The sequence below is a fragment of the Ursus maritimus genome, unplaced genomic scaffold (assembly GCF_017311325.1).
Source record: "Ursus maritimus isolate PB19 unplaced genomic scaffold, ASM1731132v1 scaffold_23, whole genome shotgun sequence".
NCBI classification, from domain to species: domain Eukaryota; kingdom Metazoa; phylum Chordata; class Mammalia; order Carnivora; family Ursidae; genus Ursus; species Ursus maritimus.
Genome location: NW_024424786.1, coordinates 42004122 through 42031621, shown reverse-complemented (window position 1 = coordinate 42031621; position 27500 = coordinate 42004122). Strand labels below are relative to the sequence as shown.

The 27500-nt window shown below is 55.8% G+C and overlaps 3 protein-coding genes across 10 annotated transcripts in view; 2 read left to right on the top strand and 1 right to left on the bottom strand.

Moving 5' to 3' along the window:
- The first annotated feature begins 6044 nt into the window (after positions 1-6044).
- Positions 6045-10999, top strand: TMEM134 (transmembrane protein 134). 5 transcript variants are annotated; one of them, XM_040639524.1, is made up of 7 exons: positions 6046-6315; positions 7242-7306; positions 7684-7884; positions 8034-8110; positions 10237-10281; positions 10492-10545; positions 10646-10999. In XM_040639524.1, exons 1-7 carry the CDS (start codon positions 6142-6144, stop codon positions 10726-10728), a joined length of 699 nt encoding a protein of 232 aa, XP_040495458.1. In that variant the 5' UTR covers positions 6046-6141; the 3' UTR covers positions 10729-10999. The 5 variants fall into 5 exon arrangements, with proteins under 5 accessions (XP_040495460.1, XP_040495458.1, XP_040495459.1 ...); XM_040639525.1 differs by having other exon boundaries at positions 7242-7317; positions 7700-7884; XM_040639527.1 differs by having other exon boundaries at positions 6048-6315; positions 7795-7884.
- Positions 11000-14268: 3269 nt separating this feature from the next.
- Positions 14269-24228, bottom strand: CABP4 (calcium binding protein 4). Of its 4 annotated transcripts, none has more exons than XM_040639521.1 (9): positions 22839-23690; positions 21699-21823; positions 19765-19845; positions 18531-18819; positions 18132-18162; positions 17905-18048; positions 16696-16805; positions 16204-16351; positions 14269-16126 (listed from the first exon to the last, which is right to left on the bottom strand). In XM_040639521.1, the coding sequence occupies exons 1-9, from the start codon at positions 23067-23069 to the stop codon at positions 15939-15941; spliced, it is 1347 nt and encodes a 448-aa protein (XP_040495455.1). In that variant the 5' UTR covers positions 23070-23690; the 3' UTR covers positions 14269-15938. The 4 variants fall into 4 exon arrangements, 3 of the variants coding, with proteins under 3 accessions (XP_040495455.1, XP_040495456.1, XP_008707301.2); XM_040639522.1 differs by having other exon boundaries at positions 21699-21802; positions 22839-23689; XM_008709079.2 differs by having other exon boundaries at positions 14269-16092; positions 22839-23665.
- A 1792-nt stretch (positions 24229-26020) lies between these two features.
- Positions 26021-27500, top strand: part of CORO1B (coronin 1B) — a 6790-nt gene continuing 5310 nt past the window's right edge. Inside the window, exons 1-3 of the mRNA XM_040639514.1 lie at positions 26021-26129; positions 26897-27099; positions 27341-27463. Of these exons, the coding sequence (XP_040495448.1) occupies positions 26899-27099; positions 27341-27463 (324 nt within the window). The 5' untranslated portion in view covers positions 26021-26129; positions 26897-26898. The remainder of the gene's footprint in view (positions 26130-26896; positions 27100-27340; positions 27464-27500) is intronic.

Genomic DNA, 27500 nt, shown 5'->3' with positions numbered 1-27500 from the left:
GAGAATTAGTCAAGCACACCAAAGGACCCAAAAGAGAGCTTAAAATAGATATATATGTTAACAACTATATACTTGATATACCATAGAAGTGACACCACAGTTCAGAGGGAGAAAGAACTGACTGGTAGGGGATGCTGGGAAAACTGGCTCACTCCACACAGAAATACATATGGATCCCTTCTTGTACCACAGCCAAACACAGAGTGTGTAGGGTTAGGGATCTTAATATAAATTGTAATACCTAACATGGATCGCGTGTTTATACATGCCAGGCACTGTGCTATGCTCCTTACCATGTGGTGACTCATTTAATCCTAAATTAACACTATGAGGGAAATACTGTTATTAGTTCCATTTGACAAATGAGGAAACTAAGGCACAGAGAGTTTACATAACTTGCTCAAGGTTGGACAAGGAGGTAAGTAACATGAGTCATGCAAAGTCAAATTGCGTCTTTATTTAAAATGTTGCTATTTGGGGGCACCTGGGTGGCTCAGTCGGTTAAGTCTCTGACTCTTGGTTTCCATCATCTCGGGGTAGTGGGATTGAGCCCCTTGTTGGGCTCTGCACTCAGCATGGAGTCTGCTTAAGTTTCTCTCTCTCCCTCTGCTCCCTACCCCCCTCAAATAAATACATACAGATTTATTTATTTATTTGAGGGGGGGAAAGGCAGAGGGAGAGAGAGAATCTCAAGCGGACTCCAAGCTCAATGCGGAGCCCAACACGGGGCTAGATCCAAGGGCCCTGAGATCACGACCTGAGCTGAAACCAAGAGTCAGACACTTGACCATCTCATTCAGACAACTGAACCATCTAGGTGCCCCTCTAAAATAAACACATAACTAAAATATTTTTTAAATAATAATAAATAAAATAAAATTTCGATATTTTGCTCATCATGTATATTTGCCTTCAATTTTATTTTTAAAAATAGTGCATGAAAGTATTATTGAGCTTGCTTCATCTTTTGATGTCCCGTTGAGTTTTTCACCCTCGCCCTGGCCCTCCAAATTCCCAGTACTAGTAAGAAGACAAATTCCAGTGCAGCTTGGCTCCAGAGTCCGTGAACTACCTTGTTGCAACACTGTTCTAGATCGTAAAACTATCAGGCCAGGAGAATATGGTGTTGGAGAATAGCTTTGTGATCTTGGGGTGAGGAAACACTTCAAACAAAACTCAAAGAGCACAAACCCGATGGACTTGAACCTATAAAACCGAGGATCATTTATTTTCTCGTTTAATGAATCTTTGTGTGTAAAGTAGAAGCAGAACGAAATGAATTTATTGACCAATTTATTTTTCAGAAATGAACTGAAAATTTCGTTTTATAGCAGGGGCAAGCCAAACCAAACCAAACCCAAAACACCTCAGTCACATTCCGGTGATCTGACTAATGGCCCAAGTATGTCGTGAGAGATGGTGTGTAAAGAAACACAGCATCTCTGAAAGCAGCAAACGAATCTGGGAGAGTTTGTCTCCCATGTTAGTCGTATCTGCTGGGGATGCCAAGTGGCCACAGGCTCTCCCCCTCTTGCCTTCTTAGCCTGAACTGAGCAGTCTGTAAATTTTTATCCTTTCTTTTTTCTCTCTCTCTCTCTCTTTCTTTCTTTCTTGTAAATTCACAAAACTTTGGAAGGAAACACAATAAATTTTTGCTTTCAAATGGCTTGATCTACCTTTTTGCCTTTGAAGTGCCTTTGAAGCAAGTGTATGTCTAACTCCTTGTGAGGGAATCCTGGGCCCTCTAGCCCCTCGTCCACAGAACAAACCAGGCAGTGGTCAGCAGCTACCTTTATTTGGACCAGACACACGACTCGGGGAATACTGCCAACAATCAGACCAACATGACTTGTGAGCCAAACAGACAAAAAGAGGAAGCCGAACAGGAACGGTTTCCATTTTCCATGTGTGTTTCCAGGTGTGTGTGTGTTTGTGTTTTGAGTTGGCCTTGAGTATGAATTCAGAGGAAGCTAAGGAACACCAAGCACTACCATGATGAGATCCTAGATTTCCACAACAGACGTGTGGGGCCCAGCTGCCCCTTCGCTTCGATGGAGAACAAGCCTAGAAGGATGATGAAACTATGAGGAAGGGTAAAATCATCCCTCAGGAAACACATTTTCAGATCAGGTTGGAGATACCAGGCCTCAAGGTAAAGGGACTTACGTCAGGTGGTCTGTAAAAACACAGAAGACTGGGCCCCTGGGTGGCTCAGTCTGTTAAGTATCTGCCTTCGACTCAGGTCATGATCCCAGGGTCCTGGGATTGAGCCTCCCCCCCTCCCCCAGGCTCCCTGCTCACCGGGAACTCTGCTTCTCCCTGTCCCACTGCCACTCCCCCTGCTTGTGCTGTCTCACTCTCTCTCTCTCTCAAATAAATAAATAAAATCTTTAAAAAAAACTAAAAATAATAATAATAAGTTTTTTTTAAAAAAACATAGAAGACTAAGGTTTGGAAAGAGGATAAATAAGGAGTGTTAAAAAATATCTCTTCTGGGCTGACCCGTTCAAGACAGAAACAAAACACCTTTCAGTTTCACCCATTTCTGACCGAAAGTCATACCAGGGCTGACCTGTGACGAAAAGTAAGTTTAAACCTCTTACAGGGGCTCCTGGCTGGCTCGGTGGGTAGCGCATACGACCCCTTGATCTCAGGGTAGTAAGTCTGAGCCACGTGTGGGGTATAGAGATTACTGAAAAATAAAGTCTTTAAAAATAATGAATTAGGGGCGCCTGGGTAGCGCAGTCGTTAAGCGTCTGGGCTCAGGGCGTGATCCCGGCGTTATGGGATCGAGCCCCACATCGGGCTCCTCCGCTGGGAGCCTGCTTCTTCCTCTCCCACTCCCCCTGCTTGTGTTCCCTCTCTCACTGGCTGTCTCTCTGTCACATAAATAAATTTTAAAAAATCTTTTTTAAAAATGAATTAATTAATTGGGGGGGAAAAAACCTCTTACACAATACTTTTCCTCCAGGGGTGGGGGCAAGAAAACACGATACCGTTTTTAGTTTTTAACGAATGTTAAAGAGGCATAATCTTGGCCTGAAAAAATCCCACTCTTCATTTTGCTGGTCAGTGATGTGCCGCAGAAAATCACGAGTCAAGGGTTCGGTCACATGTATTTTGTGGGTCAAATGACTCACGAACATGCCAAGCAGACCATGTTTCTTGCAAGCCTATGCAGTTTCTGGTCTGGTCCTGTCCGCGATGGAAGTTGGTGCGGCGTCCTCAGAAGGTGAGGGTGTGATGTGGCCCCTGCCAGCGTCTTCCTCCCGTGTGCTGCTGCTGGTGTGTTTCTAAAGCTCCCGAAGATGTGGGTTCTGAGCAGTTTTCCTCACACTGGGTCCAACGGGAAACTGCCCCGTGGGCATCTCCACCCTGGCCTAGTGGTTATTTCTCTCTTCTTTTTCTTTCTTTTCTTCTCATCCTTGTAGGAGGGGCTCTGCAACGCAAAAAGCAGAAGCCTACAAACGAGAAAGTAGGAGGCAGAGACACACAGAAGGGTTAGAAGTTCCTGGAAAGTCTCAGGTCCTTGTCCTCCGAAACCACGGGCTGCAGAGAAGGCCTCAAATAGAAATGTGGAGAGAACCGGAATTGGAGTTGTCACAGAACCGAGTAGAAGATGGCAGGGGGTGCGGATCCCCTGCAGCTCCTTTGAAGAAGGCATATGCGGCAGTGGGAAAGAAAGACAGCTGAAACTGACGCTGGCGAAATAGGCAGGACTGCAACCAGGTGGGGCGGTCCTGCGCCGAGAGTCCTTGCAACCCCTCAGTATTCTACTTCAGCAGGTGTCTCAAGCGAGCCCGGGGAGAGTTCTGGGGCACCCCCTGCCGGTCAGTGACGGAGAGTGCGGGGCGTGGGAGAGGAGGAAGAAGCCCGTCGCAGGAGCCCCTCCTGAGCAGTGCTGGTAGAGAACCCCCATCATCCGCAGGTTGGGGCCCAGCAGGAGCCAAGGCTGCGCTCACCAAGGATGCGCCAGCCTGCACTCCGTGCCAGGACTCCGGGCATTGTTAACTAAGGGAAGCTTAGACAAAGTAAGCAGGCAAAGCCAGGGCAGAGATCTGCACAACACCGCATTGATACTTAGCCGGGTATAGACATGCAGATCAGCACAGTCCGCAGAAGAGGGAACTACTACAACTGCCAAGGGCATGAAGAGCTGTTCAAACTCCCCAGTTGTCAGAGAGCCCAGATGGAAATTAGGAACCACTTTAGATTCATCAGATTAGTAAGCATTTGAAAACTGGAATACCAAGTGCTAAGAGAAAACCAGAACCCTCATGGTGAGTGTGACAATTCATTCAGCCACCCAGGAGAGCATCTTCGGTGCTCTGTGAAGTCAACGGTGCCTGTACCCCATGGCCCGGAAGTCCTGCAAGGGCACTGAGGCCAAGTGTGCATCGCCAAGGGGTGTGGTGGGTAACAAAAGTGCTGGGTGCTCAACACGGCACACTACATACGACTGGGGGAAGCAACAAATGAGATGCGTGCGGAAACATGAGTGTTGAGTGTAAAAATGCAAAAACGTAAACAACAGAATGAGTTTTATACACGACACCATGTTTGCAGATGGCAAACACATCCACACAGGAGCAAAACCATGTGTAGAAGAGAACCGGGCAGGATGAAGGGGGGGCAGTTCGTCGTGGTGATGTGTCGTAAACTGAGAAGCAGGGCTGATTCGACTCCGTCCATGAGGTCATACAATGAAGCGTGTTGGGTGGAGGAAGAGCACCCCGGGAGCTAGGTGAGCTTGGGTGTCCAGTTTTACCACCTGTCTGCATTTGGGATATCGGGAAAGCATTCATTCATTCATTTCATCCACAAATGTTTAAGGAGCCTCTACTCAGAGCCAAACACTGTTCTAGGCACTGTGGACACAGCGGTGAATAAAACCATGTGAAATAAGTTAAGTTCAGGGAAGTGCTGTGTCACATGAAACTGACTTTAGATTGCATACTCAGGGATGCCATCTCTGAGAGGTGACATTTGAACAGAGACACAGATGACAAAGACCTAGTTGTGAAAGAGCAAGGATAAGTGGTTTCCAGGTATAGAGAACAGCATCTGCAAAGACCTTAAGATGAGAATAGTTTGGCCTGTGTTGCAGAGTGGGTGAAAGACGGCCAGAAGAAGCTTGATGAGACTGGATAGGGACGCAGGGACCAGAGCCTTCACAGCTTTGTGGGCCTTAGTCAAAAAAAGCTCAGATATTATTCCAACCACAATGGAAAACCAAGGGACGGTTTTATACAGAATGACTTAGCCTCATACTTTAAAAAAATAATTTTTATTTTATTTATTTATTTATCTTACTTAAGAATAACACACAGAGAGGGGAACCTGGGTGGCTCAGTCCTTAAGTAGCCAACTCTCGGTTTCTGCTCAGGTCATAAACTCTGGGTCCTGGGATCAGGCGACCTGGGAGATCTGCTTGTGGATTCTCTCTCTCTCTCTGCCCCTTCCCCTGCTAGCTCATGCTCACGCTCTCTTAAATAAATAAATAAATAAATAAATAAATAAATAAATAAATAAGTCTTTTAAAAAATAACACACAGAGAAAAAGATCAGATATATTTTAAAAGATCACTTTGGCTGCTGAGTAGAGACTGGATTGGAGGAGTGGAAACCACATAAACTTTCCAGGCCTCAGTTTCCACATCTGCGGTGGTGAGACTATCCATCCCGTGCAGATCCGCGGTGAGTCAAGGTGGGGACACAGTCTGGTCCCAGGAGTCTCCTTAGCACTCGAGGCGCGGGCTGGGATGCAGAAGGCCCCATCTCGGGCCCGGTAGGCTGGCGCCTAGACCCCTCCAAGCCCATGGCACAGACCGAGGGATTGCCTCCGAGGGCGGCGACCGCTGTGGCTCGCGGAGGCGGCCGCTGGGAGGCGCCGCGGCCCCGGCGCGGTCCCCAAAGGAGGCCCCGCCCACTGGCCGGCTCGGCGCTCGGCAGCTCGGGCCTGCTGCGGGCGAGCAGAGGCGGGGCTGTTACGTGAGGGCGGGGCCTCGGCCGGGGCGGCGGACGGTCGCGCTCCCAAGACTACGGCCCGAGGCGGGGCCTGCGTGCGGGGGCGGGACCGCGGCGCGAGGGGCAGGCGGGCTCGGATGGCGGCGGCAAGGGGCGCCTGAGCGGGCCGGGGCCATGAGCGCCGCCCGGCCCCAGTTCAGCATCGATGACGCCTTCGAGCTGTCCCTGGAGGACGCGGGCCCGGGGCCCGAATTCAGCGGGGTCGCCCGTTTTGGGCCACTGCACTTCGAGCGCCGGGCCCGGTTCGAGGTGGCCGACGAGGACAAGCAGTCCCGGCTGCGCTACCAGGTGAACGGCCCGGCCCACCTCAACCCCAGCCCGGGTCGGCGCGGGACCCCAGGCCGGACCCTGGAGAACCCCAGCTCAAGGGAAAATCTGTCTAGAGGCCCCACCCTACGTGGCCACTAATCCAGGGACCTGCCCAGACCCTCTCAGCTCTGATTTTGGTCCCCAGCCACCACTGGAGAGCCCAGAACCGGAACCCGGGAGCAAGTCCCTTAAGCCCAACTGGAAATCCCACCCGGCGCCCCCACCCATCCTGGGTACTTACCCACCCATCCCCCCATCACCCTGGGCTGGAGAGCTCTTTGTACCTGATCCAGACCTTGCCCATACTCCGGAGCAGACCCTTGAGACTTCTACTCCTCCCTCTTCTGTTCTAGAAGTCCCCAACCCCGTTGGAGGCCCCCATTCACAGGAAGAATCCTTGCCCATGCCTTGACTCCCACTAAACTGGAAATCTCCATTCTCCCTAGAGGACGTCCATCAACTCTAGGATCCTTTTTTTGGAGACCTGTACCAGATTCCTGTGCCCCAAACGTGGAAACCATGGGTTTCTGCCCTTCCTTGGCACCCCAAATCCAGAGCCTCTATACTGGGCCCCTGAAATACCATTCTGAAAGCTCTACCCTGACTCCCAAACTTGGGCGAACTCCTGGCCCTGGGACCCATGCTAGAAGCCCTCAACCAGCCCCTGTGGCTCCTGCCATTCCCTAGCCCCCCACCCCCTAGCCCACTCCCCAGCACTCACCTCCTTCTGGGTTTCGGTTTCTGTGAATCATCAAACCCGTTTTGCAGGAGGGTGGAGGGCCAGGTGAGCAGCTGTCAGGCAGCCAGGCAAACAGCTGTGTGGGCTTGCTCTCCTCCTCTCCCTGATACGGGAGTAGGAAGGGCCTGGGTCCAATAACCCCTCTGAGCCATGTGTTCTGGAATAGAACCTGGAGAATGATGAAGACGGAGCCCAGGCCTCTCCAGAGCCGGATGGGGGAGTCAGCACCAGGTCAGGGCCAGGTGGGGACCCACTCTGTACCTCTAGTCCTATGCTTCTAGCTCTTGTCCCCCAGGTCCCTGGCCAGTCTTCCACCTCACATCACTCAGCCCCCTCACATCCTGTCCTACAAGGATTCCTAGCCTGACCCTCACTCCCCTCATGGGTTTCCCCTATCCTGCAGGGTCACCCTACCCCAGTGCCATCCTCACCCACTCACCCCCACCAGGCTCTTTATCCTGAAGAAACCCCCAGCCTGGTCTGGCCCCTACCTTCCCACAGGTCACCTGTCCTTCAGGAATCCCAAGCTTGAATCCCCAGCCTTTGTCCACCCTCAGTCCTGCAGAGACCCCAGCCCTTGATTTCCTCGTCACCCTGTCACCTGTCAGTGCCCGCATCCCGCAGGAATACCCAGCCCTCGTCCCTGCACCATCCCCACCACATCATCGTGACCCCTTCCTTGCTTCCTCTGCCTCTCACCGGGCCCACCTGGCCTGCAGGGATTCCAGCCGAACGTCCATCCGCAGCTCCCAGTGGTCCTTCAGCACCATCAGCAGTAGCACCCAGCGCTCCTACCATGCCTGCTGCAGGTGAGGCCTTGCCCTGCTTTAGCCTCTGTGCTCTGTGCCCCAGGACGGGCGGCACGGGCTTTCCCTCAGTCCTCTGGGTGGGGATGGGTAACAGGAGGGAGGTGGGCTCCCATCACCTCTCACACCCATCCTGCTCTCCTGCCACCCAGCTGGACTCAACACCCTTTGATCCAGAAGAACCGCCGGGTAGTGCTGGCCTCCTTCCTGCTCCTGCTGCTGGGGCTGGGTGAGTGCCCTGAGGGTCCCCTGCCTACCCCCATGAGGGGTCCGTCCTCCCTTTGTGCCGGCTCTGCATCCCCCTTGGCACACTGAGCACCCAGTCTCCTGGTCACACAGCCAGGAAATTACACATAGTTGGTTCGGTGCTCCAAACTTTTCTTTTTTCTTTCTTCTTCTTCTTTTTTTTTTTTTTTTTTTTTTTTTTTTTTAGTTTAGCCCATTTAATCCATCAGGGAGCAGAAGAGTAACAGCTCTACCATTTATTCTGTGCCTGCTTTGAGCCAGGTGCAGGGTAGGCTTCCTTTCCCACCCTACAGAAGTCACACGGCAAGTGAGAGACAGGGCCATGACCCGGAACCTGCATAGGGACAGGTGCTCAGAGATACTCTGAAAACCCGATCCCCAGAGCACCTGTCATTTCCTCTTCTCTGGAGTCTGAGCGCTGATGAGGACCTCTCCCCGCCCCTCGCTGGGCACATCCATTGCCCAGAGCAGGCACATCTCACAGCCAGATGTTTCCGGACTCGTTCTATGGGGCTGAGGACTCAGGATCCCCAGAGAGGACAGGGTTGGGATCAAGAAGGGCCCATAAGGACAGCCCAGCTGCTCTCCCTCCTCCAGGATGGTCAAAGTCCCCTGGCCAGAAAGCTGAGCAGCAGCCTTGCCTGAGCTCTGGGTGTCTGTGTGCGGGGGAGGGAGCCACCGCTTCTCCAGCAGCCTCTGCAAGCTGGGCACTGGTCACACTGGCCACCTGCCTTACCCCATCTCACTCTCTCAGTACCCGTGAGGGCAGGCGTTATTACCATCCCAGTTCAGAAGTAAGGACAGAGCCTCAGGCCGATAAAAGGACTTGCTCAGACCTCAACTGGGAAGTAGATGAGCTGGGATTTAAACCCACATCACGGACATTACCAGGCCTGGAGTCCTCCATAGACCTATAAAGGGCCTTTGTAGGAATTAGAAAAAGACGCCTCATCTGAGTGGGCAGGGCCCCCAGCCCTAAACCAAGGGGGCAGGTAGTGTATCAGCCCCCATCCGTACCCTTTTTGAGGTGCTCTGTGCAGGGCACAAATTCCATAGCAGTCCATGGTGGCCCCTCAAGCCTCCATGCCATATCACCCCCCTTGCTACAGAGCCCGGCTCCCCCCCCCATTTTCCCCCAATCCCATTTTCTAACTTGGGACCCCGGACTTTCTCTGGGTCTGAAAAGTTGATCCAGTCATGACTTCCCCAACACTTGGCTTTGTCTTCAGCCAAAGTCCACATCCCTCACCGGGTCTTCAGGCCCTGCCAAACTCCTCAAGCCTGGGATCTTGCCTCTCCACTCTTGCCAAAATCGGGAAGCTCCTAGAAAGCCCCAAGTTCCCTCCAGACTCTGGGCCTTTGCCATGCTGCTCCCTCTGCCTACAGCACTCCTCCCCTTTTCTGCCTGCACCATGCCCACAGCAAAGCCTCGAGTCAGATCTCCTCCTCCTTCTGAATGCAGCTCTCTGTGCCTCAGTTTCATCTTCTGTGAAATGGGGATGATCATACCTGTTTCATGCAGTCACGGTGACAATTAAGCAGTTCAGGTTAACAAGCTTAGCCCAGTGCCTGGCAGCACCTGGTAAGTGGTAACTAAATGTTCCTGCTGTTGGTACTGCTACGCCTGCTCGACTTAGTTGCCACTGCCTCCAGGAAGCCCCTCCCTGATGCCACAGGCTCCCCTGCTGCCTGATCTGGCCCTACCACAGCCCGATCACTGGGGTTGTAGCTTGGAGGTTCTTGTTGGCTGTGCCACTAGGGAAGGGCCATGAGAGCTGGGACCTCATTTGCCTTTCCCTGTGGGATTCTCAGTACCAGGCACACAGCAGGTGTTCCATAAATACTTGTTGATTGAAAGACCACATCAAGGAGCAGAGAGAAATCTGGTTTCGGACATTTCCCAGGAACTGCCAGGTGCCCTGCTCTGAAAACACAGAGCTTGGTGAGCTTCCCAGGAAGTGTGTCTGGCTAGGGAACGTTCAGCTCAGGTGGGGAATACTATTCCTAGGGCCTAAGCCTTAATGGGGTTTGTGGGTGGAGGTCCCCGCCCCGCCCCCAGCGCCCGCCCCCTCCTCACGCATTCACCCTCGCGGCTCCATCTGTGTGCAGTGCTGATCCTGATCGCCGTGGGACTGGAGGTGGCCCCCTCGCCAGGTGAGCGCCCCCTCCTACCTCCGCAGGCAGCGGGGGTCCCCTCAAGGGAAGAACTCCTCCGGGACCCGCGAGCCCCCAGCCCTCTCGGAAGTTTGCTTCCACCCTCCTGGCAGGAAACGGCCCCTTCTACCGCGGAGAGACTTGCCCGGGCTGTGACCCCTGAGTCCCGCCCCGTGCCCCCCAGCCTTGACTCGGCCCCTCCTCCTGCAGGTGTCTCCAGCGCCATCTTCTTTGTGCCCGGCTTCCTGTTGTTGGTTCCCGGAGGTGCGAATGGGCTCCGGGGCGGGGCGGGGCGGGGCGGGGCGGGGCGGGGCGGGGGCGGGCCCTGGGCGGGCCCTCGGCGCTGACCGGCCCCGCCCCGCAGTCTACCACGTGATCTTCATCTACTGCGCGGTCAAGGGCCACCGGGGCTTCCAGTTCTTCTACCTGCCCTACTTCGAGAAGTGAGCCGCGGGCCGGCGGCCGGGAACCAGCCTCGCCTCCGAGCGGCCCCAGGGGCGCTCCTCGGGTCCGCCCCGCCCCGGTTCCCTCATCTCCAGGGAAGAACTCCGGGACCCGGGAGCCTCCAACCCCCTCGGAAGTTTGCTCAGGAAGTTTGCCCGATACCCAGGCCTGGAAAAGTCGCCCCTGGCCTGTTCTGTGCCTTAACTTATTCTTGGGCCCTGGGGCTGCTGGGTTGGTGGTGTTTTGTGCTAATAAAAGAATGTACTTCATTCCAGAAGAGACCATTGATCTTCCTTTCCCACCAGCCCGGCCACAGCCCCCCTCCCGCAAAAACTGAGGAAAGGGCTGATGAAGATGAGGGGCTCCGGGACCACCCATCTTCTCATTGTACCCGTGACAGTCCTGATGGTCTAAGACTTGCTCCTGCGCTTTTGGGGCAGAGCTGGGCCTGGGACTCTGTCCTGCCAGCCTGTTGGAGGTCCTTCCAGCCTCCCGTCTCCCCTAGCCCTTAGCAGAGTTGGCCCTGCCCATTTCTCTACCTGGAGTTGCAACACTGGTGCCTGCCCCCTGGCGGCCCTGGCCAAGGGCACTCAGATGACGCAGGCCAGGGGCCTGGAGGCTGGTATCCTGGTTGCAGCCTGGCTCTGGGGCCCTGGGCTGCCACAGCCAGCTCCGAATGTGGGCCACGACAAGGCAGCAGCCCAGCCCTCTCCGCCCACTGCCCTACTTCCCAAGGGCTGGGATTGGGAGAAGTAGGGGCAAAAACAATAAGAAACAAGGCCCATATGACAGAACCTCATTAGAACCACAGAACATGGGAAACAGACCATCTCAGACTTTTGGAAAATCCAAGCATCTCAGAATCTTGAGAGCCAGGAAACAGAGGCTTTGAGACCCCTGAAATCTGAAATCATAATAGCTACCGTTTATCAAGTTCGTAGAAGGCAGCAGGTCCTGTGCTAAGCACTTAACACATCATTTCTGATAATCACCACCTTAGCCCCATTTTACAGATGAGGAAACCAAAGTCCAGAGAGACTGATTCGCCCAAGGGCAGAGTTAGGAACATAACCCAAGGCTTCCATGACATCTGAGCGTGGGAGGGAGAGGAGAGGAGAGGATGCAGAGCATGTGTTTCCCCAGCTGACCACCAAGGGGCTGGCTCTAGGACTGGGCTGAGGTCGATCCTGTTTATATACTCAGATGTGTACAGTCTGTCTCCCCCAGTGAACCATGAGTGCCGTTGAGAAGATGACCTGGCCTGGCCTCCACTGTCTCTGCAGCAGCCAGAGCAATGTCTTTAGATTTCTGTGACTGTTGAAAGAATTAGCCCCCAGACCCCTTCTCCCACTCCTGCTTTCCTGGCCCACCCAGACTTCCCACCCTCAGCCCCCAGTCAAAGCACTTTCAAGGGCACCAGTTGGATGCACGAATTCCTAAATCAGTGGTTCTCAAACTAGCTGTGGTTCTCTAACTAATCCATCATGGACTAGTACTTTGGCAAGATAAAATAAAACCTGGAGAAGTAAAATAAAAACATACAGAATCTAAGCCCACAATCTGTATTACCGGATCAATCAGACATAGGATTACATTTCAATGAATATAATCAGAACAAACATAGGAAAAAAGGAAAATTATGAAAACCATGCATTGTGAGCAAATAGGCAATTAATACAGAGTCGCTACTTGCTCATGACTTTTTGTCATTCCACAACCTTAACAAAGTTACTCCAGAAGTTGTGAGTCTCCATATTATAAGACTACAGCAGGTGTCAGCAAGTGACCGTCCCAGCCCAGACCCGATGTGGTCCCCAAGTTAAAATGGTTTTTATGTTTTAGTAATGGGGGAAAAGTGAAAGAATAATAATATTTTGGGGCACATAAAAGATAAAATTCAAATTTCGGTGTCAATTAATCAAGTTTAGTCAATTAATTACTAAATTTCCAGCCCAGCCACACCTATTCATTTCTGTGTTGGCCATGGCTGCTTGGGGATACAGAGCTGAGCAGTCGTGACAGAAACCATAGGTCCTCCAAGCCTAAAATCTTTACGCTGTCACCTTTTACAGAAAAAATTGACCAACCCTTGGTCTATGTGAACACACTGACAGAACACTGAATCACAACATTTAAAGTGTCAACATGACCAATGTGCTTGATTTTTGCTGGTTAATTTATGTAATCCAAACTCGATTAACAGTAACGCTATCTTCCAGGAAGAATGAATATCTAAATTCCAAATGTAACTTTTTTAGTTGAAAAATACATGGATAGTTGTGTCCGGACGAGAAACGTTCGATTTCCTTAGTGAACTGTGACTCATTTTATCCCTAATGGTTTTTGCCTCATAGCCCATTTCTGTGTGCTTTGCCCGTACGTATACGAGCTTCCTTCGGTTCATTTTGTCCTAGTAAATCTGTTTTCCAAGCCATCACTTTTGGCCTTTCGATTCTCGTTATGCTGCTTGAATGTGTCTTAGATCCTGCACTCAGCTGTGGGGAAGAGCCTGGTATCTTCCCTTTGATGTCTGCTCTCTGCCCTACAGTAGAAGGACCTCTGGTCTTAAGCTGGGTATGTGACCGCCCCAAATAAAGACCACATTTCCCAGCATCCTTTGCAGCTACCTGTACCAGGTGAGGAGCCCTACCTAATGGGGTATGAGTGGTTCACATTCTCTGTCCCCCTTTGTTCTTTATTCCTGCTTCCTCCGTGCCACCTGAGAAATGAACAAACTTGGGCATACCCCAGGAATGGCAGGGCAGCTAGCAGGAGCTTGGGTCCTTGAAGAGCATACAGCTGGATTTCACCTAAGAAATAAACTTCTATCCATTTTAAACTTCTGACTGTTAAACATTGTTATTTGGAGTCTCTGTCAGTCACAGGAAACCCAGTCTAATATTGAAACTTTCCTCTGCGGCTGAGACTCTCTTTTAACCAAAAACTTGATCTGCTCATAATTATTGGGATTTTTATTTTTAAGGATTATTCCTATCTTTTGTTTGTTTGTTTAAGTAGGCTCCATGCCCAGCATGGAGCCCAACTCGGGGCTTGAACTCGTGACCCTGAGATCAAAACCGAAACTGAGATCAAGAGTTGGATACTCAACTGACTGAACCCCCCAGGCGCCCCTTCCTATCTTCTGTTTTAATGTTTTCATGGACTTTGTTTTTCTTTACTTTTTTCCTCTCTTCTGTAGCCTTCTACTGGTTCAATCAAGAATTCTTCACTTTCCCTCTTTTCTTCCTCTATGGATTTGACTGTTGAACAAAACATTCTATCTCTGTTTCTATACATTAATGATTACTTTTAAATGGTTAACAAACTCTAAAGCTGATCAGTGAATCTATCCTCCTCTAGGAAAGACGAGAAAAAGATTTCGGCACGTCTAAAGTATCCCCCCCATCTTCCGTCTTATTTTGTCTATTATTTTAGTTCCTCCTTTATTTTTAACAAATTACCCTTTTTTTTTCTTTTACAGTTAATGCTTCTTTAGAGCCACCAATATGTGTACTGATCGCTCTCCTGACCATAACATAGTACGTACTCTGCTTTCGTTCTGGTCAGAATTTCCTTCTTACCGAAGCCATCCCTTCAGCAAGAGCACGTGGGTGGGAAACTCTTCCCAGCCTTTGTTTCCTGAAAAAAGTTGATGTTTCGCCTTCATTCGTGAATAATGATTCAGTGAGGTATAGGCTTCTTGGCCAGAGATCGTTTCTCCCCCGCATGATGACCAGTTTATTTCATTGTCTTCTGGCACTTACTGTAGCCAAGGAAAAGTCTTCACAGAGCCTAACTGCGGTTCCTCGGTAAGTCATCTGACTTTTGTCTCAAGTTGAGTTGGTTATAGGGTTTTTCCTTTTGCGTTCTGCAGTTCTGCCGGAATGCATCTAGATATACATTTGTTTTTATTTCTCCTTCTCAGGATCCAGTGGGTACCTTTGATCTGGGTGCTTGTCTTTGTGGAAGCCTTTACGGAAAAATTTCAGGCATCATGTCTTTGAGTATTGCCTTATGCCCACTCTGTATAGTTTCTCCTTCTGAGACTCCTGATGACTTTGAACTACTCTGTAACATTTTCCGTTAGTTTATCCCTCATTACTACCTTATGAGTGATTTCTGTAGCTGCCAGTACAAATGTAGTTTCCAGTTCATTAATCTTCTCTTGAATTGTGTCTAATCTGCTGCTTAACTTATCCCTTGATTTTTTTTTCATTCCAGTGGCTATATCCTTTATTTTTAGAAGTTCTATTGGGTCATTCTTTTTAATATTCCTGTTCTGTTTCGTACTATCCTGTTACTGCATATCGGCCTCTCTCCCTTCTTTCATCTCATTTTTGCTTGCATTTACTCCATGATCCCTTTCAGATTGTTCTATTACTTATACTTTGGGGTCTGGTTCTCCCGTTTGTTGCGTCTGCCTAGTCCCCCTCATGGTGACTTGTTTTCTTACGTGATTTGTAATGTTTTGTCATGAGTTCATCTTCAGAAGTGACAGGGCTGTTGTTTGCTGAAGTCCATTGCGTCCCAGGTTGAAGAGTCCCCTTCCAGTAGTTTCTCCCTATTTCTTCAGCTTTCCTGCCTAATGTGCAAGCCTGAGTTTCAGGTTCCTTAGGGTAGCTTTTTCCACTGAAGGCCCTGGACGTCTGTACCCTTGCCACTTCCTTGGACCGGTGGGTGGAAATATATTTTGATCCCCTTTTCAAGAACAGGGTAGCCTTTTGAGACCCTGGAAGGTACTTGGGCTCATGTTCTGTTCCTCAGCCTCTTACAGGCCTTCTGTCACTCATAAGTGTCAGAGCCCAGGCTCCCGGACCTCTCTCCATGGCTGAGGCCCCCATGGTGTCCCCTCTCTCCCACCACCCAACTCTGAGTTCTTGCTTTGTCTTTAGTACCTGGGGTCATCCCTGGCTTTCTTTCAAGTTAAGCTTTTTTTTTTTTTTTACATTTTTTCACAAGTAGTGAGAGGCACCCAGCCACCCTCCCAATTCCCCATGTTACCAGAATCCCCCCAACTCTGTCCCGCTGTCTTTGAATGCTGCAGTGCCAGGGAGCATGCTACCTCCCAAGGGTCTGGAGAGATCCAAATCTTGCTCATCCTGGAGAATGATAGGCAGCCGGGTGCAGGTTTCCTCCAGGCAGCTCAGGTGGGAGGAAGGTGAGGATATAAGTGGGTGGGTGACGTCACAAGGCAACTCTCCAGCCAGATGTTGTCAAGGTTCCAAAGAAGTCTGGGGGCTGCTGAGTCTCTTCCATTGTGGGGCCCCATGGGGAGGGTGTACAGCACGAACCCTGCTGGCCTGGGGCCAGGGGGCAACGCATCCGCCCTTCTGGAGCCTCAGTGGGTGAGAAGCATCATCACAAACTCTGGAGGAAAGAAGGGGCAGGGCGTGGGCCGGTCCTGGTCAGGGACCCCAGGAGGTGCTGGGCTCATCCTGGGCGCTGGAAGGGTGGGGGTTGTCTGGGAAGGAGACTCACCATCAAAGTCTACGGTGCCATCGCCATTGAGGTCCACGTCTCGGAGCATCTCGTCCAGCTCGGGGCCCACCAGTGGCTCCCCCAGCAAAGCTGGTGCTGCCTGTCGCAGCTCTGCCACTGTGATCCGTCCATCTCTGTCCCTGTCAAACTAGGATTGCAGCCTGGCTCAGCCCCTCCCACCCAAAGCTGGCTCTGCCTGGAGCCGGCTCCACCCTGCCACATCCTGCGCCTGGACGCCCCAACTCCACCCATCCAAGCCCTCACCCCCTCCCAGGCTGAGATGGAGGCCCGTGCTCCAGGAAGTCTCCTGGGTGGATCCCCCAGCCGAGAGTGAGCTGGACCCTCTCCCACCCCTCCCTGGGCCGAGCCCCACATCTGCAGGGCTGTGGGCCTCCAGACGCTGAGGGCCCCAGTCTCTCTGGCCTGCATGGGAGGCCAGCAAGTCTGCTGTCCAGCCACCCACCCAGCACCCGCCTCAACCACATGCCACACCTCTTGGAAGGCGATGCGCAGCTCCCGTACCCCCAACATGTGCGCCGTCTCCTCCCTCAGCTTTGGGCTCAGCAATTCCACAAACTCCTCGAAATCCACGCGGCCACCCACTGAGGACCCAGGCAGAGCGTCACAGTGGGGAGGGCTGGGCCCCAGAGGGACGCCACAAGCATCGCAAGCCCCAGCTTCTCCCCCCTCTGCATCCGGGAAGGAACACCCAGCGTCCAAGCCCTTGGCGGGGGGGAGGCTGGAGCCCCGTTCTCCACGGGGATGGCGGGGTGAGGTGCTTGGGTGCTCTCAGTGAAGCACCTAAGGGTGGGGGAAGGAGACCAAGGTTTGGAACCAGGAAACCCCAGGTTCAAACTCTGTCTCTGCTGCCAATGGCGCATGGCCTTGGGTGACTCCCGAATCCTCCTTCCTCATCCTGGGGCAAGGATGAGACGACCCACTCTTGGGTGCTATTGGGGTTGCAGTTCACGGCTCTTACGTGCTGGGACCCCATGGGCAGCAGTGAATGCCCCTTGAGGAGCACACCCATGTAGTCCCTTGAGTCTAAGGAGCCATCAATTATAAAAAGCACCAAGGGCCAAACAGCAGCTTTGGGGGAAAGAAAAGAAGCAAAGCACTTAATGTTCACATCAGTTGTAAGTCACATCCCATTTTAGAAACCATAGAGAAAGCCAATGCAGATGTCCTGGAATGGAGGGAATCTGATATTTGACAAATTAGCTAATGATAATCACACAAGTGCCCGCCCATCCGACACTTAATGCAAGGAAAGGCCAGGGTTTGGTCACACTAGGCCTCACTGAACCTCGGGAGGCTCTTTTCAGGGGCCTCACGAAGGTCAGAGAGACACAGAGACAGAGAGCCAGGGGGCTCGTACCAGCAGGGAGCATTTTATCACATTTCTCACAGAGAAGAGAGGGTCCTCAGCCGAGCCCCAAGGGTCTCTTGGCTCACTGTTGCATTTCGTGATCCTTGTATCTGACACGGCTAATGTCAGATGGTCAAAATGCCCCAGAAACTGTCACACGCTCCCACCATCACTCCAGCAGACTGCCAGAGACACCTCCCCTCACCTCCTCGTCATCCCCCAAACCACGAAATTCAGAGAGGACCAGTGCTGCCCAGCCTTGGCACAAAGCCAGGTGACTCCCGCCCCACCCCGCCCCACCCCGCCCCGGACAGTGGGGGTCAGCCACTGACTCTGCATCTTCACGTGCTGGGAGACCTCGATGAGCTCCATCTCGGTGGGCATGTAGCCCAGCGTCCGCATGCAGTCGCCCAGGTCCCGGTAGCTGATGTATCCATCACGGTCAGTGTCAAACTCCTCAAAGGCAGCCTGAAGCTCTGCAGGGGAGGGAGGTCAGGCCCAGGCAGCCCAGCTCGGGGACACCTCCCACCCGCCACTGCCACCAGCAAGGGCCACTCACCATCCAGCTCCTCAGGGCCCAGCTTGCGGTCCTGCAGAGACACAGTCTGGCATGTCCCTGGGACCCATCCTTCCTCCTCCAGCCCTGGGCCACGATGGCCTGGGCAGGGCCAGTCCCACAAGGGCAGGAGAAGGCAGCTGAAGTCCCATGGGCCTCCGGAGAAGAGGTGACCACCCCCCCTTCCTCCTCCAGGGGCCAGAGCTCTCCCAGAATCATGGGTTTGAAGCTCTGCCCACTCCCCAGGCTGGCCCAAGACCGACCCTTCCCCAAACTGCAGAAACCCTACCCCTATGGCTAAGACTCCTGGGTCCGGAGCAGATAGCAGGAGGCCGAGTCCAAAGGCACAAGTGTGATCCCCACCCCACCCCCCACCTGTCCCCAGCCCGGGCTTCAGCTGACCTTCCCGAAGATGCGGTTGAGTAGGGGCCCGTACGTCTTCTGAGCAGCATCATGCTGGGGGCTGGGGCGATGCCGGTGGGACTGGCGACGGGAGGCTGGCCCAGGGGCTGCAGGACCTGCCCCTTCCTGTCCTCCTCCAGTCCCAGAGGGGTTCTTGCTGCTCCCTGGAACCTCAGGGCCCGGAATAGGGGTCTGCTCCTGAGAGCCGCCAGCACCCTTCCGGGACCCTCGGAGCCCCCTCTCCTTCTTGCTCCTCTTCCTGCTCAAGGGGAGGCCCTCAGCACCACTCCTGGAAGCCACGACCCCCACAGGAGGCTTCTGAGGGCCAGGGGCCAGGTCTGGGCCATGCTGCCCCCTTGCCTGTTCCGTGGCCATGTGGGGAGGGACGACGGGGCTCAGAGATGCAGCACCGGGGAGCACCTTGGTTCTCGGGAACCATAAAGCTGCTTACGCACCCCTACCCTAGGAGCTGATGGCCTGGGATCGGGACTTGAGGGGGATTAGGGTAAGTGAGGCAGGCAGCCCAGGCCCTAATCCCGGCCCTCTGCCTGGGGGCAGAGCCAGACGGGTGAAGAGAACTGTCTTCAGCCGCAGGGGTGCCAGGACACGGGGCTGCGATGAGCTTCAGACCCCAGCCCTGCCACTTATGAGCTGGGAGGCCTGGCAGTTTCACCTCTCAGTCGGCTTCTCTATAAAATAGGGGCTATATTGCTGAAGAGTCGAGGACTCCTTGTCCTCGACTCCAGTCCCCAAATCCAGAGAGGACAAGGGACGTCATGTCAGGAGGCAGAGTGTGGGCAAAAGCTGGGAGGTGGGAAAGCCATGGGGGCACATCGTGGCCGAGACGGAGGGTGTGTGAAATTGAGGAAGCGAGGCCAGATCACAGAGGCCTTGAATGCCAGAGTAAGGGGCATGGGGGTGAGGTCAGAGGCGGCGGACCCTGCGGGGGGCCCAGGGTGAGGAGGCTTTAGCCATCTGGCTCTGTCAGGGATGGGGTGGCCTGGCTGGTCACTTGGCCCTGCTAAGCCGGGGTTAGGGTTTCCCAGCAAGCAGCCCCATGAATGATTGATGTCTTCTCAGCTTGGGTTTCATGCCTGCCGCCTTAGCGCCGCCAGGCGCCATGCAACAGGCCCCGCCGGCGTGGGGCCCTGCGGATGGCCGGACCCCTGGGCAGGCAGGCACGCCCTGCTCTTCCAGCCAGCAGCCCGCACCTCACAGGTAAGCCAGGCCTCACCTGTTGGGGCTCGGGGGAGCCCAGGGCTCTGATCCAGTAGAGGCTGGAGCTTGCAGAGTGGGGTCTGCCTGCGGAAGAGCCCTAGGGGAGAGGAACGCCCTGGGCTAAAGGCTGAGGGGCTGGAGTCACGGGCCACGGGCAGGAGCCATCTCCTTCCTCCCCTGACTCAGGGCTGCCACCAGCGCTTTCCCACCCTCGGAGGGAAACTCCCTGGGGCCTGAGGGAAGGTGGGGGCTTGGTGGGAAGGGCAGCAGGCCTCTCGGGTCCCAGCCACCCTCTCCTCATCACACTGCTGAGCCCCCTACTCCTCTCCGTCTGTCCTCAGAGGACCACCTTCTGCCTGAGCTGTGAGAATGAGGACAGGGCCACAGGTGGGGGTCGAGGATGAGGACGAGGCTCGGGCTGCTTCCAAGACAGCCATCCTGGCCTGAGTTGCAGACCTCCCCCCACCCCCCGCCGGCCCCGAGTTCGTGAACCGCACTTGCCTAGGGGAAGGGCCTCCTCTGGCCCAGGCTCCTGGGACTCCTACAGACCCGTGGGACCCTGAGCCTCCCCCTCTCAGAATCTGAAAACACTTGAACCCCAGGATACCAGATGGAAAGGGGCTGCAGCGATCTGACCAAGCAGTTCGCACAAACTGTCTTCCCTGGAGCCCCAGGGGTGCTCCCCCTCCTTTAATCTGAGCATTCCCTTCTAGTGCACGTGGGAGTGCCACTGTAATATTTTATTTGAACAAAACATTCACCAGCTTTAAAAATATGCTTGTGAGCCAGGTCTACTTGGGCGCACTGGGACTCCGTGCGGCAGAATGGTGCCTCTGTGCTGTCTCTGACCCTGGGGAAGTCACTGACCCTCTGAACCTTCCTCTCCTCACCTGTAAAATGGGTCGTAAGAGGACGAGGTGGGGTCATCTATTTAAAGTCCCTGGCAGAGGCTAACCACCCGAAGGTGATGACGATGGCTCAGAGAGGGACAGTGACTTGCCTGGAGGTACACAGGACCCTCTCTCTCATACTCAGCCCCTCATGATTTCCCTGATTCATCAGGCACCGGCTCTGTGGCCGACGGCACACTGGGGACGTCAGACGGACACTGCGATGGAAGCCGACCCGGGAGCCGCTGGCCTCGGGCCCCGCACAGAGCTGGACGATGAGGACTACTATCCCCAGGGCGTCTGGGACACGGTCTTCCTGGTGGCCCTGCTGCTCCTGGGGCTGCCGGCCAACGGGCTCATGGCGTGGCTGGCCGGCTCGCAGGCGCGGCAGGGAGCGGGCACGCGGCTGGCCCTGCTCCTGCTCAGCCTGGCCCTCTCCGACTTCTTGTTCCTGGCGGCGGCGGCCTTCCAGATCCTGGAGATCCAGCGCGGAGGGCACTGGCCGCTGGGGACGGCGGCCTGCCGCTTCTACTACTTCCTGTGGGGCGTGTCCTACTCCTCCGGCCTCTTCCTGCTGGCAGCCCTCAGCGTAGACCGCTGCCTGCTGGCCCTGTGCCCGCGCTGGTACCCGGGGCACCGCCCGGCCCGCCTGCCGCTCTGGCTCTGCGCCGGGGTCTGGGTGCTGGCCACGCTCTTCAGCGTGCCCTGGCTGGTCTTCCCGGAGGCCGCGGTCTGGTGGTACGACCGGGTCATCTGCCTCGACTTCTGGGACAGCGAGGAGCTGCCGCTGCGGATGCTCGAGGTCCTGGGGGGGCTCCTGCCTTTCCTGCTGCTGCTTGGTTGCCACATGCTCACCCAGGCTGCCGCCTGCAAGACCTGCTGCCGCCACCAGCCACGGCCCGCAGCCCGCCGTGGCTTTGCCCGTGTGGCCAAGACCGTCCTGTCGGCCTACGTGGTCTTGCGGCTGCCCTACCACCTGGCACAGCTGCTCTACCTGGCCTTCCTGTGGGACGTGTACCCCGGCTACCTGCTCTGGGAGGCCCTGGTCTACTCCGACTACCTGATCCTGCTCGACAGCTGCCTCAGTCCATTCCTCTGCCTCCTGGCCAGCGCCGACCTCCGGGCCCTGCTGCGCACCGTGCTCTCCTCCTTCGCGGACGCTCTCTGCGAAGAATGGCCCGGCAGCTTCTCACCGGCCGAGCCACAGACCCAGGTGGATTCTGGGGCTCAGACTTTGCCAGGGCCCATGGCTGGGGCCCAACCCCAGGTGACCTCCATGGCCCAGCCACAGGCCAACCCCACAGCCCAGCCACAGTTGGATTCTGTGGCCCCTCCACAGTTGGATTCTGTGGCCGCCGCACAGGCGGATCCCTCAGCCCAGCCACAGTTGGATTCTGTGGCCCGTCCACAGTTAGATTCTGTGGCACCCCCACAGGCGGACCCCTCAGCACAGCCACAGTTGGATTCTGTGGCCCCGCCACTGTCAGATTTTGTGGTCCAGCCTCAGCTGAACTCCTCAGCTCAGCCGCAAGTGAACCATGATGCTCAGCCCCGTTTGGACTTTGTGGCTCAGCCACAAGTGAGCCCTAAGGCCCAGACCCCCGGACCCACTGCCAGCTCAGCCCCCAGCCCCTGCGATGAAGCCTCTTCTGCTCCATCCACAAATCCCACCCCAGAAGCCCCTGAGAACCCAGCAGTGCCTCCTGCCTCTGACGGAGAAAGCCCCAGCAATGTCCCCCCACAGGAGGCCCCTGGAACAGGCCCCACATGAGGGTCCAGGAAAGCCCAGGCCCATCAGGGTAGTGGAAGAGCTTGAGGGAGACAGACGAACCAGCCAGTCGGAGAGGAGGGGAGCTGTGGAGGCAGTCATCATGGAAAACCCCACCTAGTCCCCTGGGCCTGGCAGGAGGACTTTGGGGAAGTGAAAATGAAGCACCAGAAAGTCCCAGGCAGTTTGTCGTGAGCGTCTCGTCCCTACCTAGGTTCCATTCCGCTTTTCTACGCTTGCCCTACCCCCAGTGGCCCAATAGCCAGAGCCGATGCTCCCCTGTGGGGGGCACTCGGCCCCCAGCAGCCTGGACCCCACCAAGAGTCTCCCCCTAGCCTCAGCCCTGTGGGAGAAAGCCAGCAGGGGTGACTTCCCGGGGCTTGAGCTGACCTCCCATTGATCCTTCCCTCCCTCCTCTCCTCCCTGTCTCACCGGGTAACTCTGGGGCAAGGACGCCAAAGGAGGAAGTCCCTGCAGAGAAGGAGCCCGCAGGAACCGGGGCCCTAGGAGCCCATGCAGTCCGGCTGGGGCCCTGCCCCCAACAGGCAGTGAGACTGGGGCCGGCGGGCTGCCCTCGCAAGGCAGTGGGAGCAGAGGCCGGAGCTGCCAAGCCTGGAGTCCACTCAGGCGCCGGGGACTCTGAGCTTCTGTTGCGGCCGCCATGGTGAGGGTTAGGTCGGAAAGCGTATGAGTGACTCAGCTAGGGCCTGACACACAGTAGGGCCTCAGTGAATGGAAGTTCTTCCCTCATCACCATCCAGACATGTCCCTGCAGGGGCTGGAGTCGGAGGGAGGAGGCGCCACCGGGCCTGGGCCTCTGGGGGCCTCCGAGCTTTGGGGCAGATCAGCTGTGCCCATGACCCCCACCCCGGGGGGGCCTGAGAGAGCGGGGGGCCTACTCTGTGCCTTGGATGGCTCCAGAGGACTTCGGCGTCCGCCCCCCCACTCAAGGGTTCAACTACTGTCCACCTGCCCCCGCCACCTACCACGCGGTATCTAGAGCGCCCCGGTCCCTCCCCCAGCCAAGCCCCTTTTATGCACTCAGCCCACAGGCAGAGACGGGAGGATGTCCAAACAGAGAGCTCTGGGGACCAGCGGCTCCGGAAAGGGTACAGGCTCCCATGAGGTCACGTAGCATCTCCCTGCAGAGAGACTCCCTCTTCCCTTTCAAGCTGCAGACACCGCAAGAAAAAGTAGGAAGCGCTGAAGTTCTCATTTCGCCCCCCCCTTCCCTTTCGCACCAGCGCTCTCTTCTGGTCGCACCCCCACACCCAGCCTCCCTCACCCCCTGTGTTCCAAAACCATCAGGCCTTCCCCCTTTTCACTCCCCCACCCCCCACCCCTGGCCCTTTGCCATTGCCAGTGGCCCAGGGCCGTGAGTTACAGCAGCCGAGAGCCGCCCTGACCAGCTGCCCTGACCAGCAGGGGTAGACAGACTTCTGAGCGGCCCTTCCAGGTCTGCTTGCATCTGAAAAAGGCAGCAGGCAGGGCCGGAGGTCTGGAGAGGGGCAGGGAGATCTGGGTTTTGGTTGCTAGCCCCTCTTCACCTCAGTGTTCTCCTCTGTAGAATGGTGTGGTAGTGGTCCCCTTGCTGCTGTCGTGAACGGGGCCCAGGGACAAAAGCACAGTGCGCCGTGGCAATGCTGGGTGACCCCAGAGGAGGGTTTTGTGTTAGAGGACGCATGCGCACAAGGCCAGAGAGGTTGACATTCCACAGTCCGTCTGCCTCACCCCAGCACCCCAGGGAGGGGGGCCTCCTCTTGCCCTCTGGGAGACTCGCCCCTTCTCCGTTTATTCTGAGCTGTGAATATGAACATTTTCAATTCTACATTCAGGGCTGCTGTTCATTCGTTCCTTCAGCGTACAGGCCTTGACCCCACGCTGTGCGCTAGGTCTCATTCTAGGTGCAGGGGGTACAGCGGGAAACAGGACAAAGGGCTGCCCTCTACAAAGTGCTACATTCTCGTGGGGGGGCACACAAAAAGCAACTACACAAATAATCACATAATAGAACATCGGATGGTGATTAAGAAGGATACAGGAGGAACAAGTAAGGGGCAGACAGTGACCAGTGAGGGGGGTGGTCTGAGACCCAGAGAAAGTGAGGGATGGAGCCTTTTCACAACCTGGGGGGAGAGTTTCCAGATGCAGGGAACAGGATGTACCTAGGCCCTGGGGTGGGAAAGAAGGTGGTTTGTTTCAGGGACAGGAGGCTCCGTGTCACTGGGCCACGTGCAGGGAGAGGACAGAAGAAGGTAATGTATGGGGGCGGGGGGTGCAAGGACTATGGGCGTTATTTCAAGTGTGGCAATGAGGAGTGAGGGGAGGGTTTGGGGCAGGAGATCTGGTCTGGGCTTTAGACAGCCCCTGGCTGTTGCCTGGAGGGCACAGTGGAGAGAGAGGCTTAGTGGCTGCCTTCCCTCTTCCAAATCACCCTCATTCCTGTCCTTTTTTGGAAGGGTCTGCCTGTCCCAGGGTGTGTGGAACAGAGGGAAAAGCAAGGACTTTGGAGCAAAACAGATGGGGACTAAATCTTGGTGGGGTGACCTGGGGCAGGCACCCCTCCCCTCTGAGCTGTTTCCTCATCAGGGAATGGGAAGGGGGTTGAGTAGGATAGAAGCCCCAGCCTGCGTAAGGCACAGTGGGGCCTCCTGCAGCCCCAGATAAGACTTCTCCTGGCTTTGCTCTTCCCTCCTCTTCCCACCTACCTCTTTTCTTCTGGGAAAGAGACCCTGACCATCATCTCAAGGAAGATGAGGGAGGTGACCAGTGCCCCGGGGACACCAGCCCCAGGGGGGAATGGGGGAGATGGCCAGTGCCCCAGGGACACCAGCCTCAGGGGGGAATGGGGGAGATGGCCAGTGTCCCAGGAACACCAACCCCAGGCAGAGGGGACAGATTCTGCCTGTCAGACCCAAGGGACACCTAAGTCCCCCCAGGGTGGGACACAGACAGGGATGGGGTAGATCTGAGGAGGCCAGCAGGAGGAAAACATCTGCAGACAGACCACTAGGCTGGAATATGGCAGGGGGCTTGTCCCCATTTCTATTTTTAATAACGAGGCCCAGGAGGCCCCAGAGGTGTTCATCGGAAACAGTGGGTTGGCTGGGACCTTCCACGGGCCCCTTAAAACACCAGTGTTGCATTTATTGTCAATCACGTGCGTGTACTTCTGTAACCTTTAAAAAGAAGCACGTGAATATACCGACTGTCAGACTGGATACTATATTTTGGAGATACTATATTTTGGGGTGGACTGGGGCACCCAGAAGTATGCACTAGGATGGGGGCTTGGCACGGCGGGCTCCATGCAATCTTGGTACTCCCGAGGGCACCGCCAGAGGAGCAGGACCGGGACGGGGCCGGGGTCTGCAGGAGGGCTGCACCCCGCACCTACGGCCCCTCCGGTCCGACCCCCACCCCATCTCTGCCCCTAGGTCCGGAGGGACCCTGGCGCCTGAGGGGCGGGGCTCGCCAAGGCACCGCCCCTGCGCTCCCCTAGCTCCGCGCTCGGGGCCTCCGGGGCCCGCTCGCAGTCTCCCGCCCCGCCCCTCCGCGCGTGACCTCGGCCCCGCCCCCGCAAGCCCCCGCCCCGCCCCCCGTCCCCCCCCCCCCGCCCCCTGCCCCCGGCTCCTCTGTCACTTCCTGATTCCCGCTTCCTGCTTCCCAGAGGCCGGGATCCGGAGCCGCCCGAGGCCCGTGCCGCATCCCCCGGCGTCCCCGGTGAGCGCAGCGGGACGGAGCTGGGAGCGCGGGCGGGGGACCGGGCGGGGCTGCGGGGGCGGAGCCGCGGGAGGCTGGGGTGGGGGGTCGCGAGTCCGAGGAGCCCTTACCCTCCGCGGCGCGCCACCCTCAGCCCCAACTCCTTGTGGCCGCCCAGCGTCTCCCGCCACCCAGGTTCACCTTGGACCCCGCTCCGAGGACGCCCTGGGATGCTCTGCGGCCGGGAGCGGCATCCTGACCCCCGCCCCCCAGTCCTGCAAGGCCCCCTGGGCCGGCCTGGGGCTCCCTGCAGCTCCCTGCGCATTCCTGCAGGCACTGCACATTCCCTGGGGCTCAGAACTGGGGCCTAGCGCGGCTCCACATTGGAGACCTTTCCCCATCACCCAGCTTCCAAATCCTGGGCAGGAAGGAGCCTGCTTGGAACTGACTAGGACCCACAGAGGAGCTAAGCTTGCCCTGGCTTCGGCACCTCCCACCTCCCCCACACATACCAGAGCCAGGGAGGGGCCTGCGTAGGGTCCTGCAAAGCCCCTGGGGACTCAGCAGTGTGGGCCTTGGGTCAGTGCACTCCTCCCACCTCAGATGCCCCTTTGGTGGGGGGCAGCCAGGGTCTGCACCTGTGACCCCGTTCGGTAACTGGGGAAACTGAAAGCCCAGAGGGTTACCATGACCCGGTTGCATCCTCCCCACGTCCCTTCGTGCAGCCCTGGGAGGGTTGGGGGTTGTTGGGATGGGTGAGGGGTGATCGAAGCTTCTCCACCCTGCAGACATGTCCTTCCGCAAAGTGGTTCGGCAGAGCAAATTCCGGCACGTGTTTGGACAGCCGGTCAAGAATGACCAGTGCTATGAAGATATTCGAGTGTCCCGTGTCACCTGGGACAGCACCTTCTGCGCTGTCAATCCCAAGTTCCTGGCTGTGATCGTGGAGGCCAGCGGCGGGGGTGCCTTCCTGGTGCTCCCCCTAAGCAAGGTGGGCCCCATCAGGGCTGGGGGAAGGACTGGAGACTTGGCCACACCTTCCAGGCCTCTCTGCTCACTTCCCTTTCTGTATCTTGCCCATCCCCACACTGCTGGGCAGGTGTCATAATCCAGATTTATTGCCTAAAAGAGGTGTTAGCACAGATGGAGAAAGTTCTTTATTGCCACTGAGTCAGGGTCAGAGGGAACAGACATTTCCTGCTCACCTTTGACTGCCCCTCTCATGCCCGCAGACGGGCCGCATCGACAAGGCCTACCCGACGGTGTGTGGACACACAGGACCCGTCCTGGACATCGATTGGTGTCCCCACAATGACGAAGTCATCGCCAGCGGCTCGGAGGACTGTACGGTCATGGTGAGGCACAGGGCTGTGGTTGGGCCCAGGTCACAGG

Excerpts from the sequence above, each read along its gene's own strand:
- TMEM134 (XM_040639524.1), top strand. The coding sequence starts at position 6,142 with ATGAGCGCCGCCCGGCCCCAGTTCAGCATCGATGACGCCTTCGAGCTG. Across the intron at positions 7,885-8,033 it reads TCCTACCATGCCTGCTGCAG|CTGGACTCAACACCCTTTGA; the intron begins GTGAGGCCTTGC and ends CCTGCCACCCAG. Across the intron at positions 10,546-10,645 it reads CCTGTTGTTGGTTCCCGGAG|TCTACCACGTGATCTTCATC; the intron begins GTGCGAATGGGC and ends CCCGCCCCGCAG.
- CABP4 (XM_040639521.1), bottom strand. The coding sequence starts at position 23,069 with ATGGCGGCCGCAACAGAAGCTCAGAGTCCCCGGCGCCTGAGTGGACTC. Across the intron at positions 21,824-22,838 it reads CCTTGCCCCAGAGTTACCCG|CTGCCGGGCCATTCTTCGCA; the intron begins GTGAGACAGGGA and ends GCCGGTGAGAAG. Across the intron at positions 18,049-18,131 it reads GGGCCCTGAGGAGCTGGATG|AGCTTCAGGCTGCCTTTGAG; the intron begins GTGAGTGGCCCT and ends CCTCCCCTGCAG.